We start from the raw sequence: 16148 nt of genomic DNA, 5'->3' as shown, positions 1-16148 counted from the left end.
ACAGTCAAGAATCTACTGAGCTCTGAGTATCCAATGTCTTTTTCAGCCTAAAGTTCAAATGCTACCACAATCCTCCTCAAAATGCATGACTATACCTTTCAGGGCAATAATTCCCAGTCTGGTATGAATTTTTGTCTTAACTAAGGTTTCTATTGCTGAGCTAAAACACCATGACCAAATGCACCTTTGACCTTATACTCTTATTAGTGAGTGAGCTCAAAGTAAAATCTGAGGTAGAAACCAAAGTGGAATCCCTGAAGGAAAACAGTTACTGCTTATTCCCCTTGGCTTGTCCATCATGCTTTCTTATACCATCTAGGACCACCAGTGCAGAGTAGATTAGTCACTTCCATATCCATCATCAATCAAAATATCCCATAGACTTGTCTACAGGACAGTATGATGGAGGCAATTCCTTAACTGAGCCTCCCTCTTTCCAGATGATATTTCAGTTTGTGTCAAGTTAACAAAAGAACCAAGCAGCACAAAGACATACAAAAGAAAATACATACATTGTGTAACACGGTTTGAACATATAGTGTTTCTTTATTGAGTCAGTTAACATAGGTCATTAAACCATGATGCTTCTTTAATGAGGATTATTGTCACTGATAACATCAGACAATGGAAAATACTAAGTGGGGAAGATCTAATACTAGTTTCATTCACAACATTAACTAGCTGTTACTTAAGTCACTTTAATTCTTTAGGTCCTAGTCATTGTCATTGAAAAATGAGGGCATTGAGCTACTAGATGATTTATAAGGAAGTTCCTTCCCATTTTCTGACTCTATAGGTGCCATTCTCATATTCTTCTCATTAAGCCAAAGGGAGAAATAATAAAGCTCCATTGAAAGTCTACAAAATGTGCTGCTTCTGGACTTTAACAGACCAACATTAAAATCTTAATATTTTTCAGGAGCTGCATAAACCTAGTACACTTATTGTATGATAGAAGTGGCTCCAGACTTCAAAATTGTACATCACCAATTATTGGTAATGAAACCATGGACCAAGTTTCTGCTTCTCTTTGTTTTGTTTTCTCATCTGCAAAATGGATATAAACATTAATAAGCTTGTTAGGAATATAAAGTGGTAATAATACTTTATGTTAGTTTTATAAAAATAATCAGTTATCACTTGTACTCAATTTTTGTCATCTGTAGAGTAAGATAATAGTGTCAATCTCACACACATACAAAGATCAGACTAATACATTTACAAAAATTAACTTGGGAACTGACCTCTTTAGATAAAGAGGAGACTAGAAAATTTACGTGTCTCTAGCTGCATATGTATCAGAAGATGGCCTAGTTGGCCATCAGTGGAAAGAGAGGCCCATTGGTCTTGCAAACTTTATATGCCTCAGCATAGGGGAACACCAGGGCCAAGAAGTGGGAGTGGGAGGGTGGGGGAGTGGGTGGGGGAGCGTGTGGGGGACTTTTGAGATAGCATTGGAAATGCAAATGAAATAAATACCTACATAAAATAAAATAAAATATATATAAAAAAAGAAAAAACAAAAAACAAAAACTAGCCAGCACAGGTGGGTCATCTATATGTGGCTTACATCTGAATGGTTAGAAGGACAGTTCATTATGTTGAGGAATGAGTTTTGTAACATACATTGTTTCTTCTTGGGACTGGCTATGTGTCATGACACGAGTCATAGCCTGGGGAAAAAAAAAAAGAAAATTTACCAAATACCAACCTTTTAATTTTAGCTATAAAGTTGACATGAGATCAAGAACATTTTTCATTAATAAAATATCCATACTTTCTAAAAGTAAATTACATATTTTCTATGAATAGCATACCTTTTTATTTTAAAAAAATGATATTTTGCATTTTGAAGCCTGGCTTCTTTTCCTTAGTACTATATGTAAATGCTTTTCTTAGTGAATAAATATGTTGATAGCACAAGTTGTAATGCCTGTGAATCATGTGCTTTTAAAATTACTTAATGAAATACCAATTATTAGGGATATGAGTAGGTCATTTTGTATATTATAAATATCACTTTAATGAATATACTTTAAAATAAATTGTCATAAACATCATTTCATGAGAAAAAAACTTCTACAAGCATAATTATTATGTAAGCAAATATATATTTAAAATATCTTGGTATGGAATGTTAAATTGCCCTCTAGAAGGACACAAGACTCTCAATATCATCCAGAAACCCAGCTTTCTAGAAGAAAACAGTTAACCTACATGATACTCAAGCAAAATTCCCTATTGTCAACCTTTTTCATCAACCGGCATGTAGAGCACATGTTTCTTTGCCTTTCAATGTGGAATCTAGAAATGAAACTTATGCATTTGGGTGAAACTTATGCATTTGGGCATATGTTGCAAGGTGATGTTGACTTATAACTTACTGAGAGGTTATGTAATTCAACACCAGAATGTGCTTTGTTTTGCAGTGCATTTTACTGCCATAGAAGGCACCATAGAGTGCTTAAGATTCAGCACTTTGAAGCCTGGATAGCCTCTATGCTGATTCTAAGTCTGTCACTTGGGTGACGAGTGAAACAAGCTGTTTAATCTATGTTTGCCTTCTCATTCTTAAATATTCAATGAGGAAGATAACATAGCCTGCTTCACACAAATAAAAAATGAATGCAAGCCAGCTGGGTGGTGGTGCACACCTTTAATCCCAGCACTTGGGAGGCAGAGGCAGGTGGATTTCTGAGTTCGAGGCCAGCCTGTTCTACGAAGTGAGTTCCAGGATAGCCAGGTCTATACAGAGCAACCCTGTCTCGAAACCTCCCCCCCCAAAAAAGAAAAGAAAAAACAAGAAAAGAAAAAACAAGAAAAAAAATGAATGCAGTAATGAATACACAATAGAACACATGGCACTTAGTATCTACTAAGGGTAGATTATGGGGACTAAATACATATATTTGTTTTTCTCAAGTCCTTACTTATGAATATATCACTATTAATTATGAAGATCCAGTTATAATAATAATGAGCAACCTGTGATCATCCTATAAAGAATATAATATAATAAAACCATTAGTCCACTTGTTTGAAGTTTCATACTACGCATAATGAATGTATGGTGATAAAGTATACAGATGAATTTGTCTCTGGGAATGGAGGTAGAAATTTCCTTCAAAAAAATAAGTGAGAATCTCTGGAGTTATGAAACTGTTCTATATTTTGATAGGGGCTGTGCTGCATGACTGATCACATTTATCAAATCTCAGCAAAGATAACACTGATATCTAGAATGTTCTAATTAGCAAAATGTGATGGTACAAGTCAGTCAGCTCTTCAGAATCATGATTAATAAATGAGAAAAGCATTGTGAATACCAAATCTGGAAGAGCAACATTTACTTGTCAGCAAGAAAGGAAGGAAGGAAAGGAGGGAGTGAGGGGGACAGAGTGACACAGAAGATGAGGAGGAAGAGAAAGAAATGGCATAGATACCAAAGAAAATTCCGCTAACTGAATTACCTGAAAATGTTGTCTCGCCATTTTTTTGTCTCATGAGTTTTGCCATAGCATGGTAGTTCAAAATCAGTAATGTTTGTGGGATTGTAACAATTTGCTCTGGTATTTATAGGAAAACTTTTCTGTTTCTCCCTATTAGGCATTTCCTGTTCAAACATGGATCTGGTTCTTCTGCTATCTTCAGTGCAGCCAGTCAGAACTACCCTCTGACATCTAATACTGTCTACTCACCACCACCGAGGCCGCTGCCTCGAAGCACCTTTTCCCGACCTGCCTTCACTTTTAACAAACCATACAGATGCTGCAATTGGAAGTGCACAGCCTTGAGCGCCACTGCAATCACAGTGACTTTGGCCTTGTTACTAGCCTATGTAATTGGTAAGCCCTTTATTCTATGTGTCAGCTTTCTTTTTTAACCTACCTGTTTTGTTTGCAGTGGGGTAGGAATTCACTCTCAATATTGTGATGCACAAATTTGTAGCATAGTTAACTGCTGTACTAACAAACGGATTTCTAGTTAGGCTTTTTTTTTTTTTCATCCCTAACCTTAAGTACTGTTGTTGGTGTGGAAAGAGTACACTTTGAGAAGAAATATTTGTAGTACTAACACAATCTTATTGATTGTGGTTACTGTAGTTAGCCATGTTCCTTTCAATTAAATAGTTGTTATAGTTTTTCTCATTAAAAGTCATAAGTACTAATCTACAATAGCTTCTTAAATCACAGGTGCATAGGAATAGGGCTACTGAATCCTCAGGTACTAATTTCATTAAAGAAATATTTATTTAAGAACTTTCATAAAATTTAGTGCATAATGTCTTCCCAAAGATTCACAGAAAACAAACCATACAACCTTATTTTCACAACAAAGTTGGAAAGTGTATGGTTCTTGAGCTTGGGAGGGTAATTGAATATAGCCTTTTAAGAGGAAAATGTTGTTCTTCAGTCACTCTGATTAAAGTCACCCACACTTAATAGAAAATTGTATTGACTTTTCTGGATGACATTTTATTTTGACTGAATATTAATTTCTGTGCTTCGGTGGTTCTGCCAGTTTAAAATGTAAATATGTGCTTTTTGAAAACCTTATTCCAAGAATAGATTGGGGATCCTGATGAAAACAATCTATCTAGGTATATTATTAACAACTTTTTTTCAGGTTTAACCTGAAATTTCATTTCCCAACTGAAGCAGACTTAGTCACTAAGATATAACAAATATGATTCTGAGAAGTGAAGAAAAAGATTTAAATTTTCTCATAACTGTAAATAACAAAGCATGCTTGGTTAGTCCCTATTTTTCAAAATGTTAACAGATCCAAGAATTCCCATATACAGTTTTTCTAGGAGCTATAATACAAGAGGATGAAAGCAAATAAACAGATAACTTTTGAAGAACTATTACTATTATGCCAGCAATAAAGAGACATGGCCTTTGATGGCCTCCATGATTCTTGCTTAGAAATTCCCATCAAGCAATTTATATTCTATTAAACATGGATATTTTCCTGTGTCATAAATATTTCTTGCATATCATGTTTCACTCAATGCTTGCATTGTATATTTATTTAGTTTACAATGACCTTTAATGAGAAATACTTTTGTTGAGATGGAAGGATAAGGACGAATTGCAATTCTAATAAATTTTATCATGAACTCATTCACAATAAGAAATAGGGATCAGAAAGTTGACTTATCATGAAGAGACATAAGAGTTAAATGCCCTGAACCCATCTTATTGGAGGAGAGAACTTTACCCTACAAGTTGTCCTATGACCTTCACATACATAACATGACATGTGTGTCCACACACAAACACAGTAAATAAGTGTTCAAAAGAAATACAAATAATGAGTAATCTGAGATGTTCCAGTACCATAAAGACCCTTCAACATGTTATTGCTGAATTATGAAATCAACTTGGTATTATATGTGTTAGTTTCTATTCACTTTATTATAGGAAAGTAATGGTTTTACATGTAAGATAGAACCCTTAGTACAAATAAATTCAGATCATATGAGAATGTTTTAATGACAAGTTCACATTATGTTTAAGCCTATATTTCTATTTAAATTTATATGATATAAGATTTCATACTTATGTCAGAAATTTCATTATATAATCTTAGACTCAGTGGTCTACCTTTTTAATTCTCTTAGTAGTTATTTCAGGGAGTGATATTTTATATAGAATATGATTTTAACATAACAGACGGTAACAGCCTACAATAGTTATGAGCATAGATTTTAAATTTTCTGCTACTTACTATACCTCTTGCCACGAGTGAATAATTTAATCTGTTCAGACCTCTATTTACTAATGGATTATGAGGAGACATAAATGAATGAATAAAAATGAAATTAATCAAAACAGGAAATATATGAAGGAAGACATTATAATGGTAAAATAATAATACAATTCTAATTTTCACTTGTTATTTTTGTTCCTGGGTCCAAAGAGTTAAGCATATTGCTCATTGTTCATTTATGTTTAATGACAGGGCAAACTCATAAAACATGTTTTTTTTTTTAATATTAGCCTTCACTTTCTTTTTAGCATACAAGTAAATATTCTAGTTTACTAAATGAACTGGCCTGACTGTTTTAAACTTTAAATAGATGTACCATGTTATGTCTTACAATGGTGAGTAAAACTAAATAGTTTGATTGGTTAAGAGGTATCTTTTGAAAATATTTACTGTGATGATTTCTAATTTTATCCAAAATGCTAACCTCATACAGTGAATGGGTTCAAAAGAAGATTTCTTACAGTGAATGCTGTGACTTTCTTCTTGACCTTCGATAAATTAGGGAATGCATCTGCCTAAAGTTGGCTGTTATATAGCTCAATGGTGACATGCTTGCCTAGCATGCTTGAGACCTTAGGTTCAAAACCAAGTACAAAAAAAGAAAACCTGTCTTCCTGGATTTATCTTATTACTGCCCTAATGCTGACCATCTCAGGAAAGTATCGTAAGAATTCATAAACACACATTCAGGTGAAAGATGCCACATAAGAACTATATTATATAAGATGATTTTTAAATGGCTTTCTGTGGTTGGAATAAAACACTATTATACTTCAAAATATGAAACCATTTCACCCTCCACTCTTTTGGGGCCTGTAAGAGTTGTCTTTTTTTTCAATCCCTTTTGCATTTGCTGTATAACACAAGAAAATCTTTCACTGAAACTATTACTGCTTTCTGTTTCCCGTGCAAATTCCTTTCTGCTATTTCATTTTCCTCTATTATCCATTATACATAACCTTTACATACTAATGACTGTATGCTGGGTTGCCCTCAATCCACCAGGGAAAATCACATCAATATCAATGGGACATCAATAGGTGTTCTGTGCATAATGCCTCTGTAAGTGGTCATTGGAAAGCAGTAGAAATCGAGGATGTGAAAAGCCAGAGTTGAGGTGTTCAGCCAAGCAGCTACAGCCTCACATCTACCCACTATACCTTTTAAGTCAGCAAGAAAATAATTCCTTTGAATAAGTTTTGAAGTCTTAAAATTTGGTAGAGAGAGCTATGGAGAGCTACTGATTATATGAAGATATCATGGAAAGGTTATTGTCAGGACTTTCTCATAAATCTGAAATATTTTCCATCTGAATCAAAAAAATATGTCCTCATGCTTCATCCTCTCTGATATTGTGGCATGAGTGATGTATCAGTGCCAGTCAGAAGCACATTTGCTTGAATTTACAAATAAGCCATATGAAGTAGTAGTCAGGAAGACAGATGACCATATGCAAGGCATCAAGAGAAGGCGAGGTTAAGGTACTACATCAATGGCTTGAAGGGCACAAACACGGCTTCTCTGCAATCTTTGATGTTTTGATCAAATTTCTACGGAGTCAGCAATTTCAATAAGCAGGAATAGAAACTCACAGGCAATAGGAAATCATGAATACATTGTAACAGGGGTCAAATGGGCTGCTGCATTGAACAAATCGAGGGAAAAAATTCAAGCTTTCAGACCCAGTATCATCAGTTAATGACATGTATGATTCTTTTGATTTTGCCATGAAATAGTAATTACTTGTACCACCTTTAAGAGATTCAGCTAGTGTTCAAACTATAGATATTAAAATATTAAAATCTATAAATGATGGCATGACACACTATATAGCCCAATATGTAATGTTAATCAGATGGATATTAGCAATATAGAATTAGAAAAGGGTAAACTCTTCAGTTTGTTTCTGTGAACTATATTTATGAATAAAAACCATTCTAGAGAGTCAAAGACCTACTTCATATTTTTCTCCACAGCAGAATTTGAGTAACACCTTATTTTTGTGCTTTCTTTTGCCTCCTTTGTACTTGCCCAAATTGCCCTAATTTCTATGACTATCATTATGGTGCAATAAGAACATAAGTCATGGATAGTGAGATGTGATCCTTTGCCCACAATTTGTGGACCCAAATTTCTATACCTCACTAGAAGGAAACAATTAGATGGGACATGGAATGTCCTGGTTTTGTAAAAATTCAAGATCATCTATTGTTTTAATGTAGAAAATTAAAAATGGAGAAAATTTCCCATGAAATTTAAACATAAAATGACCCTTCACATAGTATTTTTAAATATCTTATTTTTACCAAAATCATTGATATATCTGCTTATCTTAAAAAAATGAAATGTGGATAATACATCCATAAGGATTTCCTTTATAATTGAATCATAGCATGCAAAACACCCATGATAATGCTTAGAAGTTCTACATAAAGGTTGGTGTTTACTATTAGTGGAGTTGAACTAATATGAGCATTATTAATTTGAACTGAGGTTAGTATAATGAAGATTAATTTACCCTAACCTAACATGACCTTGTTTTCATTCTTTCTTTCCTAAGTCTTCTAAAACATTGTCTGAATAACTGTCACACAGGAATAATTTTATTCATGTATTTGTGTGTTTGTGTATATTTGTGGTCATGTTTGTGTCTGCATGTGTGTAAAGTGCATGTTAAGTAGAAATTATTTCACATGGAAGGATACCTACTCACCCTACTAAGTACTTCATAGACTAAAGAAAAGCTTAAAATTGGACTCTGTGACACAGATAAGCACCCAGCAGAGGGCATAATAAAAGAGGTTTGGAGAGTAGTTTGGAAATTTAGAAATTTTATGGGCTTAAGAAACTTTACTATGGCAAAAGTCAATTAGGGTAAATTCAGATGAAATATTTCTCAAGAAATATATGGATTTCAAAGAATTTCTCCACATCTATATATACACACAAATACACACACACGTGACATGTGGATATTTTTAGACTTATATCACATATGTTGCTAAGCTATCATTCTCTGAAATGAATGATAATGAACTATATTAGAGCAATGGTTTTAAACCAATGACATGCTAAGGCATTTTATACTCCTGAAATGGGACTACATTTTCATATAGAGCATCCAGAATTGGAAGGGCTAACATAGCCAAGAAAATATCAGATTTATTACAGTGACCACTAAGAGGTGGTATCTTACAGTGTGAGCTTAGCCATTTGGGCTTCTGCTCTACTCCTTCTATAGAATGGTGAATATATGTGTGTATCAGAAAAGACAAATATATAAGAATACCTGAAACAGCAGTAAAAATAAAGGATACAGGAGTCCTATAGGAAGTAAGGGTGATGAATAGAAGCAGATCATGAGAGCAATTAGTCCAAAAGCAAATGAGAATTTAGAGGTTTGTAGTTAAGGCAAGAATGCTATTTTAGTAGATTTACACTAGAAAAATCACCTAATGACCCTACTAAAGTTGGGTTTAGCAGACAAGATGAAAGTTGAGGTCATGAAGACAAATAGAAGAGTGCAGTATTAATGCATGTCAATCATAGTGAGAGCATAAACTTCTGGGAGTAAAGAGAGTGGCACTAAGAAGTATTTAGAAGATAAAACATATTTAACATATGTGAGGGAAAATCTGGATTAGATTAGGTTGTAATGCTTTTATAACACCAAGATAAAACATGGAAGGAAGATATAAAAGATAAATACAAATGATCATAAAAGACTATCATAAAAAATGTACCAATAAATTGAATAACATAGAAGAAACAGGTAAGTCCCTTGATAAGTACAACCTACCAGTACTGAGTTATGAATCACAGAATATCTTAACAGACCAGTGCCAAATATGAAGGCTGTGTTACTAGTAATCTCTCAACAAAGTGGAGCAGAAGACAAAGTAGCTTTATGGCTAAACTCTACAAATATTTGAAGAAGAAATAGAATGGAGTCTTCTTACAACATTTAAAAATTTATGAGGAAAAATGCTTAGACTTCCACTCCAGTCCAGCATCATGCTACTACCAAAGCCAAGCACTGAAACTAAAAAGGAAAGAAACGTTATTAATGGGGAAAGGCAGATGAAAATCATATTGAAGCATCCACATACTCCAATTAAATTGCTGCTATCTCAAAGACTGGAGATAACAAGTACTTGTGAGGATGTAGGAAATAAGAAACTTTCACATTGTTAAACGGAATGTAAGTTACTACAACCACTATGGAAATTGATGTAAAGAGATCTCAAAACCCTGAAAAGTGGCATCTACTTCCACTATTCCGGGGTATGTACTAGAAGAAATCAATTGGTAAGTCCTGGATACCAGGAAAACAAGAGGCTCCCAGGACCCAACAGGGATGAGATTAGCTGAAATGCCCAACAAAAGGGAGCGAGAATCTGTAGAGATCATATCCATAGGTTAAGCAAGGTCCCTAGTTGCAGAGAGGGGCCAGCCACCCATCTCCAAAATCTTAGCCCAGAATTGTTCCTGTTTAAAGGAAATACAGGGACAAATGTGGAGCAGAGCCTGAAGGAAAAGCCATCCAGAGGCTGCCCCAACTGGGGATACATACTATATTCAGACACCAAACCCAGACATTAATGTTGACGCCAAGAATTGCCTACTGATAGGAGCCTGATACAGCTGTCTCAGAAGCTTTGCCAGAGCCTGACATATACAGATGTGGATGCTTGCAGCCAATCATTGGCCTGAACAAGAGGATCCCAATAGAGGACTTAGGGAAAGGTCTGAAGGAGCTGACGGGGTTTTCAACCCCATTGGAAGAACAACAATATCAACCAACCAGATGCCCCAGATCTCCCAGGGACTAAACCACTGACCAAAGAGTACATAGGGAGGGACCCGTGGCTCCAGTTGCATATGTAGCAGGGGATAGTCTTGTTGGGCATCGATGGGAAGAGAGGACCTTGGTCCTGTGAAGGCTTGATGCCCCAGTGTAGGGGAATGCCAGGGTTGTGAGGTAGGAATGGTTGGGTGGGTGATGGAGCACCCTCACAGAAGCAGGTGGAGGGGGTGAGATAGGGGGTTTGTGGAGGGGAAACTAGGAAAGGGGATAATATTTGAAATGTAAATAAATAAAATATCCAATAAATAAAGAAATATTTGTTCCATTCTGACTGAATGGATAAAATGTTACATGTAGAAAATGAAGTGCTATTCAGCCATAAAAAGAAGAAATTATAATTTTTTTTGCAACAAATGAATGATCCTAGAGAATATTTTACTAAGCAAAATAAGAAATACTCAGAAAGATGCATATGTCATGGACTCATTCATGTGGAATATTGAGTGGTATCAAAAGAATAAACTGTGGAATGAAGAGAAGATTGCAGATATGTTGTTCACAGTATACAAAATTTTGAGAGTATGATAGGAGTAATACATTTGGCAAGATTATGCCACAAATTTAAAAACACTTTGTACGCATGAAATATGCAAATGTGCCAACCCATCACCACAGAAAAAAATAAATGTCTGAGATAATGTATATGCTAAGTAGCCACATTGAGTAATTTTGGGGGGACAATCATAATGTACACCATAAAAATTTCTATCCTCTTTTTTTCTTAAAAAAGACATTGTAAAGAAGAAAGAACTTTCAGGATAAAAAGAGATATGGCTATAAAGACACCTAGTATATTATTTATCCACTACTGAATAATTGGAAACTCCTACTTTAAGAGATGCCAAGATACTAGGAGAAGAATAAGAGGTAAAAGAAGATGAAATCTGGTGCTCCAGGGAACACTGATATTCCAGAGGGCTTAAAAGTGAATCTGATAAGTTAACTAAGAAGAAGTTACCTGAAAGATTGCAAGAAAGCCATTAGAATTACAATTCTCCATAGGTGGTCTGAGGATCACCAGAGAGCCTCAGGATCTCTATCAGGATTCCTGTCAGGAATTCATAAACTAAAGTCATTTTCATTGTGATAAAATCAAGTATTTATCCTTTTCAACACAATTCTCTCAGTAGACAGTGTCATTTTCCAGAATCCATCTGACATGTAACACTGCAAAAGTTCAGGGAGAAATGGATATGGCGGTGTAACTTTCTTTTATAAGCAAGTCATTAATGATTTTCAAATGTGCAGAGCAATTGCAGTCTTCTCATTAATTGTATGAATTTAAAAAAATATATTTATTTACTTTACATCTCAATCACAGCTTTTCCTCCCTCCTCTCCTTCCAGTCTATCCCTCTCATCCCCCTCCCCATTCTCCCCTTCTATTCTTTGAAGAAAAACAGAAAGCCTCTCATGGATAACAATCCTCCTTGGCATATCAATTTTCAGTAGGAATAGATGCATCCTCTCTAACTGAGCCCAGGCAAGGTAGCCCAGTTAGGGGAAAGTGAGTCCAAAGGCAGGCAACAAAGTTAGAGACAGCCCCTGCTCCAGCTGTTAATGGTCCAACATGAAAGCCAAGCTGCACATCTGTTACATATATGTAGAGGGCCTATGTTCCTACAATGCTTGCTCTTTGGTTAATGGTTCAGTCTCTGTGAGTCCCTATGGACCTAGGTTAAATTATTCTGTAGATCTTCTTGTGCTATCCTTGACCCATCTTGCTCCTTCAATCCTTTTTCCGGCTCTTCCACGAGAATCCCCTAGCCCTAACTCATGTTTGGCTGCGGATCTCTGCATTCATTTGTGTCAGCTACTGGGTGAAGCCTCTGAGAGGACAGTTATGATAGTTTCCTGTCTGCAAGTATAGGAGAATATCATTAATAGTGTCAGTTGTGGGCTCTTTCTTTCTCATGCAATGGGTCTCAGTCTGTTCCTTCTTTATCCTTGCACATCTGGTAAGCAGGGTATTTGTGGTTCCAAGGTTTTATGGCTGAGTTATTGTACCCCTCCCACCATTATAAGTCTTGCCTGGTTACAGAAGGTTGCCATTTCAGGTTCTATATTCCCTATTGCTATGAGTCTTAGCTAAGGTCACCCTCATAGGTTCTTGAGAGTTTCTCTTGTTTCTAGTTCATTCAAAAGATGCCCCCACCACCAATTCCAGTTCACTCTCTACATTCTTTATGAGTTTTATAAAAATTTAATTATCATAAAGTATGACCTTTATGTTAAATGTAATGGTTTATACTTATTGTTCAATAAGTCAATAAACACTTTCAAATTATCAGTGACTCTAACTGTGTCTAATACAGTAAACATCAACAGACATAATACATCAGGGAAAGGTCCTTAGCATTTTCAGTAAGTTATTGCTTAAAATTGAGCCAAAATTGCTTCTGACACTAAAATATTTGTAAAAGGCCATAGTAAATAAAAGAAGTTCCAAAGGTGTGATTAAAGGACTGGATTATTTCTTAGTGTTTGTACCAATATAGAGAGGATTACACAACAAATACAAGAAGAAGAAAGGCGTAATGATATGATAAATGTTGGTGATAACGTTTTTTAAGCAATCAGACTAAAGGCAAGCTTAGTGGGGGAGTAACATACAAAAAGAGGACTATATCAGAGTCTTAGATATAAAACTTGAGGTGCCATATGTGGTTACCCAATTTATTTTAGACTTAATTAAAACACTTTCCATATGATTCACTTGTTTTGTTAAGGAATGCACTTTGACTACATATAACTTCACAATGTAGTCTTTCTTGAATGCATCGTTAAATATTGTTATATTGATGTACACAGAGCAGTTAAATAATAATACTACCTGCAAATCCATATCACAGTATAGATTGTAAAGAATTTTTCTCTTGGTTCCTTCATTTCTGTCTATAGGACAATAATGAATAAGTTAAGAGGATGCCAGATGACCCCCTTCTGATTAAAATCTCATCAGAGTCTTGCCAATCTAGTTATTGCAAACATTATAAGACATGTTGTAGCTGACTTTTAAAGAAATTGACTACCATGAGAGTTCCTAATGATTGGCTTTACAGTTGCCAGATACTGGTTTGAATGTGATAAGAGGAAAATTTAACTGCTAGCAAATGCATGTAACTTTGTACTTTGTAAAGAACATTTGATTCTATTTCATTTCTTTCTCATAAAGGGAACCTGGTGTTCAAATCAAATAATCCAGACACTACAGGTTAGCATATGTGCATAGAACCCAGAAGGTAAAAGTTAAACTAGTTGTATATCTGCCAGAAACCAATACAAAGGTAGTTTGGACAGCAAGCATTCTGTGCTGCCGTACAACCTGTTTCCGAAGACATATACTCTACACAGCAATAGTCTTATGTTTTGTCAAATCAAGTAGCTTATCTGTTGTTGTTGCAGACAGGGCTCTTATTCCAGTTTTTTGCTTACTTCATTTAAGGAATAATCTAGATTCTCTTTAATCTTGGAAGTTAGATTTTCATTAAACATACATATTAGCATTCAAATAACAACAGTAACATAGTTTTGTTTCTGTACACAATATATCCGAAAATACTTTACAGAATTAAGTCATAAAAATGTTGGGATTAGGTCAAACAATATCAAACAGAAAAACATAGAAAGGATTTTTTTTTACTCAAAGGAGGAAACCAAATTAATATTTTTACAATGTATAAAAAGTAGGTGATGGAGAGATGCCAACTGTCAAGAAACTAGAGTCACTTTCTGACTCTTTCTAGGAGCACAAGATATGAAGTTGAGGACATGGTGGGTCATCTAGAATGAAATTCCAGATTTCCCTGGGTCTTCCAGTAGGAGTTGTGATCAACTGTGCTGACAATACAGGAACCAAAAACATATGTATAATCTCTGTGAAGGAAATCAAGGGATGCCTGAACAGACTTCCTACTGCTGGTGTGGGCAACATGGTGATGTTAAGAAAGTCAAACCAGAAGTAAGAAAAAAGATACATCCAGCAGTGGTAATTTGACAACAAAAGTTACATTGAAGAAAAGATAAGGTGTTTCTTTGATTTGAAAATGATGCAAGGGTCACAGTAAACAATAAAGGTGACATGAAAGATTCTGCTATCACAGGTCCAGTTGCAAAGGAGTGTGCAGACTTATGGCAAGTATTGCATCCAATGCAGACAGAATTGCATGATTCTCCAGTTTATTTGTAAAATAAATTCATTAAAAAGTGTTTGCTTTATACACAAGCTGCTCTGAGCCCCCTGGCACATATGTTGAAGAAGACTGCTTTGTCTGGCGTCAGTGGAAGAGGATGAGCCTAATCCTGTAGAGACTTGATGCCTTAGGAAAGGGAGATGTGGTGGAGGGGTGTTGGAGGGTGGGAAGGGGAAGCACACACTCAGAGGTGAAGGGTAGGGGGATGGGTGAAGAACTCTGGGAGGAGGGACCAGGTTGGAGAGACAACATTTGGGATGTAAAGAAAGTAAAATAATTAATTTTTTTTAAATATGCACAGCCTATTGACAGAAAACATAAAAAAATAGTCTTTGCTCAAAAAAAAGAAGGAAGGAAGGAAGAAAGGAAGGAAGGAAGGAAGGAAGGAAGGAAGGAAGGAAGGAAGGAAGGAAGGAAGGAAGGAAGGAAGGAAGGAAGGAAGGAAGGATGCTGTCCTACTGTTCACAGGCAGGGAACTGGTCATAAGCTACCCCTGAAGATAACAAAATCTGCTGATACTCCAGGCCACTTTATACTACAGTCATATAGTGTTTTCATATGAAATACTTCCATTACTTTTTAAAATATTTATATATATGTATTTATATTAGTACATTGTAGCTGTCTTCAGAAACACCAGAAGAGGTCATCAGATGGTTGTGAGCTACCATGTGGTTGATGGGAACTGAAATCAGGACCTCTGACAGAACAGTTAGTACTCATAACCACTGAGCCATGTCTCCAATCCCCTCACCCCCCATTACTTTTAATATAATGTAAATGGTGTCTGTAAGGTTGTTACTGTGTATTGCTTAGAGATCATAAGAAAAAAAATCTTTATATATTTAAAACAATTAATATTCTTTTGAAGACTTTTCTACCCATAGTTACTTAAATCCACAGATACCAAACCTATAGATAAGGAGGTTTAGCTAGGACTGTACTAGAAATGAATATAGAAATATTTAAATACATTGGCTTTTATTTAAAAGGAGACAGTGTCCTACTTCTACATACAAGATCCTCAGGAATGAAATGCTTTGAAGCTGTCAAAGAGTTTGTGAATTTTCCCACTAACTGGCATGGAGTCAAATCAAGTCTTTAACTTATTTTTTTTTTTTTTTTTTTTTTTTGGTTTTTACGAGACAGGGTTTCTCTGTATAGCCCTGGCTGTCCTGGAGCTCACTTTGTAGACCAGGCTGGCCTCGAACTCAGAAATCCGCCTGCCTCTGCCTCCCGAGTGCTGGGATTAAAGGCGTGCGCCACCACACACACACACACACACACACACACACACACACACACACACGTACA

General features: G+C 35.5%; 1 protein-coding gene and 1 pseudogene across 2 annotated transcripts in view; both read left to right on the top strand.

Annotated features, from left to right (window-relative positions):
- Window positions 1-16148, top strand: part of Tenm1 (teneurin transmembrane protein 1) — an 889421-nt gene that overhangs the window by 542015 nt on the left and 331258 nt on the right. For both annotated transcript variants that reach the window (XM_029473263.2, XM_029473264.2), the window contains one exon: window positions 3607-3845. In XM_029473263.2, the coding sequence (XP_029329123.1) occupies window positions 3607-3845 (239 nt within the window). The remainder of the gene's footprint in view (window positions 1-3606; window positions 3846-16148) is intronic.
- On the top strand, window positions 9487-14811 carry LOC110287009 (large ribosomal subunit protein uL14-like; annotated as a pseudogene).

This window comes from Mus caroli, unplaced genomic scaffold (genome assembly GCF_978045245.1).
Source record: "Mus caroli unplaced genomic scaffold, Mus_caroli_1 scaffold_5, whole genome shotgun sequence".
Taxonomy (NCBI): domain Eukaryota; kingdom Metazoa; phylum Chordata; class Mammalia; order Rodentia; family Muridae; genus Mus; species Mus caroli.
Note: the sequence above shows the minus strand (reverse complement) of the source record. Positions and strands in the feature narration are given on the sequence as shown.